Genomic DNA, 5,752 nt, shown 5'->3' with positions numbered 1-5,752 from the left:
GTAGTTTCATCGCTGGATCCTGTACAGCAATGTTTCTCTAACCTTGAAAGAGATGTGAACTTCAATTTAAGAGGTGTGGACTTCAATTCCCAGAATTCCCCAGCCAGCATAACTAGCTGGGGAATTCTGGGAGTTGAAGTCCACATATCTTAAATTGGCTAACGTTGAGAAACACTGCTATACAATATCTGCATATTCAGGTTTTTTAGTTGGGATCTGCAAAGAACTAGGGCTAAATGCCCAAATTTGCAGAAAGCTGCTTGATTCCATTTTGAACCAAACAGGAGTTGTGACAGCTTTTGTTCACTGAAGAAGCTGTTGAAACGTACTATTATTCTAGGGGGGGTATCAAAACTTGCAGGCAACTGGAAAGGTTGAGTTCCTGATGGTGGCTCTCCCTGCCCCATAAGCACTTGAAACTTGCTGTTCAAAAATTGAATTACAAGAATCTATTGCGAATCTAGTATGGAAGTGCAAAAAAAAAAAAAAAAACCCATGCCAAATATCTGTACTTGCTTGCTGGCTGAGGAATTCTGGGAATTGAAGTCTGCACATCTTCAAGCTGCGAAGGCTAAGAAACATTGCTCTAAGCAAAATACAGTAAATGCTGTTTTGGACCTTTCATCAAATCTCACTCAGTTCAGTCTCCAAGCTTTGATACGCGATATTAAGAGATAAATACAGGTTGGCAGACTCTTAACACAGACTCTGAAGAGCTTTACAGCTTCACAGCTGGCACTGCCCAAGTGTTGACAGCAGCAGGCAAAAATAGAGAGGAATGAAAATCTGTAAAGGCAACACAATCATTTGGGCTTACAATGCCCTTCCTCAGTAGGTGGCTTTACTCAACTAGAATTACCAAGAGTATCGCAAATCTAGCAGCTGCATTCACTCAACAAGCGTAAGTGGGTTAGCGTTCATCTTGGGTAGCTGTTTTATCACTTAGCTGTGTGGATACAGCTTGTTTGGTCTGTTTATTGTTTGAGCTCTTGCACAAACTCAGAAAAACAAGCTCACTTAGTTCTCAGTTTGGGCGTTGTGAAAGAACCTGGCCAATCTCTGCTCTTATGGTGCACGACGTTAAGTAATGTTAATCCTCTCCAAGTGTATAAAAGTGGTTCTTTCCAATTGAGCAAGGATACATAGGTTTTATGTGCACACAAATAGCTTGGCACACACAAACACACACATGGGCATCCTGTTCCATCTGACTTCATTTTTTTAAATTTGTTTTTTTTAACTACGTATAAATTAGAGCATAGAACATAAAATCATAGGGCTGAAAGAGACCCCAGAGGTCTTCTAATCCAGGGCTTTTCAACCTTTTCACCCATTGTACCACTTTTAGGATATGGCAATATCCGAGTACCACCAGTCGCCTAGCAAGGTGTCAAAAACTTGATGCCCCCCCCCCCAAAAATGGAAAAAAGTGATGAAGTACAGGTAGTCCTCAACTTACAACAGTTCGCTTAGTAACTGTTCGAAGTTACAATGGCACTTAAAAAAGTGCCCCCCAAGCTACAGCCAAGCAAGATATCTGCCTGCCCACCCAACGGCGCTCTTCCTCCTGTCCGCGGTTTTCATTGTTGTGAGCATTTCTGTTGAGGATTGGCAGCGGGGGTGGGGTGGGGGGGTGTTTGGTTTTTATTCCCCTTGTCTGCTGGGTGGTTGCAGCAGGTTTTGGTCACTTCACATGACACTGGGACACTGTGACCGTCATAAATATGAATCAGTTGCCAAGCATCTGAATGTAAATCACAAGAGCCTGGAGATGCTGCAACATTCCAGCTGATCGGCGCTTCTTCTGGGTTGAGCAGAAGGGCCAGGATCAGCACTGAGCTCCAGCTGGAGCCTGGCGCTGATCCTGGCGCTTCCATTGAGCCCTGACAGCCCCGAAGAAGCGCTGATCCTGGCGCTTCCACTGAGCCCTGACAGCCCTGCAGCTCCAGCCATCTCTTACTCAGGCTTGTGTGGTGCTGCCACTGGTTCAGCTCATTCCCCTCCCCCGCTACTTTTCTAGGATGGTTGCGTACCATCTGCCAGGTGCCAATGTACCACAGGTGGTACCCGTACCACTGGTTGAAAAGCCTTGTTCTAATTCACACACACACATACACACGCTTAAGGCAGGAGATCTTACAACATCTCAGTCAAATGGTTGTCCAGTCTATTTTTTGAAACCCTCCAGTGATGGAGCACCCACAACTCCAATGATTAATTGTTCTCACTGTCAGGAATTTTTTCCTTACTTCTAGACTGGATCTGTCTTAATGAGCTTCCACCCTTTACTTCTTCTCCTACCCTCAGGTGCTACGGAGAATAAGTTGACCCTCTCTTCTCTGTAACAGCCCCTTAAATACTGAAAGACAGGTATCTTGTTCCCCCCAACCTTCCTGTTCAATTGGTTAGACATACTTAGTTCCCTCAACCATTCAGTTAAGCCAAGTTCAAATTAAGCCAAGTTCTACTCCCTGATCAGCCACAGATGTTCCCTGGGGATTTCTGAGCCAGTCCCTCATTTCAGCTCTAGAGCCAGTCTGGTGTAGTGGTGAAGGTATTGGATTAGAAGCAAGAAGACCCAGTTCTAGTATCGCTCAGCCTGGACTTTCCCTCTCTCTCAACCAACTTCCCCAAGTAGGGAGCGCTATATTTCCTTGAGTTCCTGGATATAAATCAAATCAAGTTGGAAATCAAACTCTTCCCTTGCTAGTGTCACAAGGACCTTCTTGGTAAATAAGACCGCTGGACATGTTCCTACCAGTCCAGAAGGAACGGTCAAGGCAAACCTGCCTACATCTGCAAGCATCACATCAAACTTCTTTGTTTCTTCTTCATTGGAACAAATTGACAGAACTCCAGAGTTCTCCTTGGTTAGCCAATAACTACTGTAGAGTGGTAATCAGATTAATAAGTGAGGCATAACTCCAACTAATGGTGACATTATAGCAGTCTTTCACTATCTAAGGGGCTTCCACAAAGAGTCCAAAGCACCTGAAGGCAGAACAAGAAGCAACGGATGGAAACTAATCAAGGAACGATCCAACTTGAGAATGAAGGAGAAATTTCCTGACAGAACAATTAATCAGTGGAACTAGTTGCCTTCAGAAGATGCGGATGCTCCATCACTGGAGGTTTTTAAGAAGAAGAGATTGGACAGCCACTTGTCCAGAATGGTGTAGGATCATCTCCTTGAGCAGGGAGTTGAACTACAAGACCTCCAAGGTTCCTTCCAACTCTGTTACTCTCTTAATTAATTATAATACATCCAAAATGATGGTGATGATGACAATGGGAATGATAGTGATGAGTCCTACCATACCAAAAATAGAAAGTGCCACCACCCTGTATCAAAACTGGTCTATTTTTACCTGTAACGTACCTTTGATCAGGATTCCAAGCTGTCACCGAGCCATTTCCCATGATTCTCCATGCCATATTCCATTCCCTTTTTTGCTCAATATGGCCAAACATCCCAGTGACATGGAAAAGCTCACCTTTGACCTGCTCTATTCTATTTTGGGCACCAGGAAATGGGCTTGTTTTAATTAAAAAATTGGCCAGGCCTTTCTGGATATTGAAAAGATCATTTTAATTATTCTCCCCTTTCTACTGAATGAACGCCATCATTTCCTTCTCTCAGATTTTACTGGGGTGTTTGGTTGAATTACTTTTATTTCATTAACTACAGGTAGTCCTTGACTTACAACAGTTTGTTTAGTGACCGTTCGAAATTACAACAGCACTGAAAAAAAAGCAGTTTATGATTGTTTTTCACTCTTAACGACTATTGCAGCATCCCTGGCCACGTGATCAAAATTCAGATGTTTGAAAACTGATTCATATTTATGACGGTCACAGTGTCCCGGGGTCATGTGATCATCTTTTGCGACCTTCTGACAAAGAAAATCAATGGGGAAGCCATATTCAATTGTAGTGATTCGCTTAACAACTGTATCAAAAAGGTCATAAAATGGGGTAAAACTCACTTAACAACTGTCTTGCTTAGCAACAGAAATTTTGGCCTCAACTGTGGTCATAAGTGGAAGACTATCTGTATATCCTGGGAGTTAGCACCTGAGCAGTTCACAAATGTTTTAGATAAAATAAGTCAATAGATTTTTTTTTAAAAAAAACCCTAATGTAAATGCAAATGCAGAAATGGCTAAGAAAAAAAAATACGATGCAATCTTTGAATTGTCTAAATTATTTTATTTGTGGCAGATTGTCCAGCTGACAGTTTCCCTCACCCTGATTTTACCCCCAAACTGAAATTCAAAAGCTGAGCTATACACTAACAGAAAGGAATGGAAGACCTTTCCGACTAAATATTTATATTTAATTTCCTCTCCATTCGGAGATGGACTATTATTATTATTATTATTTTAATCCCACATGGTACAGAGTTATGGTCCCTCCTTCTGAGATGGTTTGCCAAGAAAGCATTTATTACAAGTGAGAAAACTAATCATCATCATCGTCATCCTTAATAATCCCAATAGCTACCAGGTGGATTGTTCCTTCCCCATTTTAAGTGATTTGACACCGTGAATTCTTCTCCTTGAAATGAACTTGCAGAGTCCACTTTAGAGATGCGAAAGGCAATTTTCCTTACAAAAGTGATTCTGCAGGATGTAGGATTAAGGCCCCCTTGATTAAGAGGTTGCTGGTTTAGTGCTTTGAAGATGCTTCTGAGGTTCAGCTGACCCAAAAGAAGCTGGAGCCATGAGATGGGATGCTCTCCAAACAGGGGTGGTAGGTCCCTCCGACCTGGCCAGTTTAGGGAGCCTCACCACCATCTTCTCCAGCTTCCTCTCTTCAGATCCCCCAGTAAGGCACAAAGACCCTTTCTCCCCTTACGTAAACATCTGGCATCATCCCATAAGGAGTTTGTACCATTTTCACACTGTTCCGCCCATACAGCTCCCATTCGTAGTCTATCAGCTGCTTCCAGAAACCCACGTTCGGACGTATCACTGGGCGCCTGGATTTGACCCAGTTATAGGCCTCGTACAGGGTGACGTTTTGGTACTTCATCAGGTAAGCGATGCACAGCGTGGCCGACCGGCTCACCCCGGCCGCACAGTGGACCAAAGTGACGCCGTTCTTCCGAGCCACGCTTTGGATCTTGTCTGCCACGCCGTCAAAGTAAAGAGAAATGGGGGCGCTGGGTATATCGGCCACGGGCACCCGGACGTACTCAAAGTCGGGGAAGTTGGGGTTCGGGAGTTCGACGGTGGCGTTGATAATGCAGGTGATCCCGCGGGACAAGAGCAGCTGGCGGTTGGAGGCAACGCTGCCTTTGCTGAGGTACAGGAAGGGGGTGATTTGGGCAATGCCAGCCATCGTCCCTTCGGAGTAAAAGCGAGGTGTTAAGAGAGTTCGTGGGAGCGTGTAGTGTCTTCGTGCTGTCATGGAAATGATGCCCGGCTGCTCAGATTTTCATGCTAGATGGATTCTCTGGGATCCTTCTTTTTTTGTCTTCTTGGTAATGTGCCACACGTGTTTTCTCTTCACCTGCCAAATGCAGAGAAAGACCGACTTTTAGTTTTAGTAGGAAAACAGCCATAGCCTGGTTTATCTGACAATGCTGATTAATTTTACTATTTATTTACTTCTTTATATCCCGCCAGCAGGGAACATAGCCAACACACCTTCCTCTTCCTATTTTCCCAACAACAACAATCCTGTGAGGTGGGCTGAGAGAGAATGACCAGCCCAAAATCATCTAGTCAGTTTTCATGGCTAAGGGGAG

At 44.0% G+C, this 5,752-nt stretch overlaps 1 protein-coding gene across 1 annotated transcript; it reads right to left on the bottom strand.

Annotated features, from left to right (window-relative positions):
* Positions 1-4,379: 4,379 nt before the first annotated feature.
* Positions 4,380-5,481, bottom strand: DUSP14 (dual specificity phosphatase 14). Its single transcript, XM_015823304.1, has one exon. It carries the CDS (start codon positions 5,410-5,412, stop codon positions 4,816-4,818), a length of 597 nt encoding a protein of 198 aa, XP_015678790.1. The 5' UTR covers positions 5,413-5,481; the 3' UTR covers positions 4,380-4,815.
* Positions 5,482-5,752: the final 271 nt, after the last annotated feature.

Source organism: Protobothrops mucrosquamatus, unplaced genomic scaffold (assembly GCF_001527695.2).
Source record: "Protobothrops mucrosquamatus isolate PMUCROS unplaced genomic scaffold, P.Mucros_1.0 scaffold1829, whole genome shotgun sequence".
In the NCBI taxonomy this organism is placed as follows: Eukaryota; Metazoa; Chordata; class Lepidosauria; order Squamata; family Viperidae; genus Protobothrops; species Protobothrops mucrosquamatus.
Note: the sequence above shows the minus strand (reverse complement) of the source record. Positions and strands in the feature narration are given on the sequence as shown.

Bases quoted from the DNA above. Each gene is read 5' to 3' on its own strand.
- DUSP14 (XM_015823304.1), bottom strand. From the start codon at position 5,412: ATGACAGCACGAAGACACTACACGCTCCCACGAACTCTCTTAACACCT.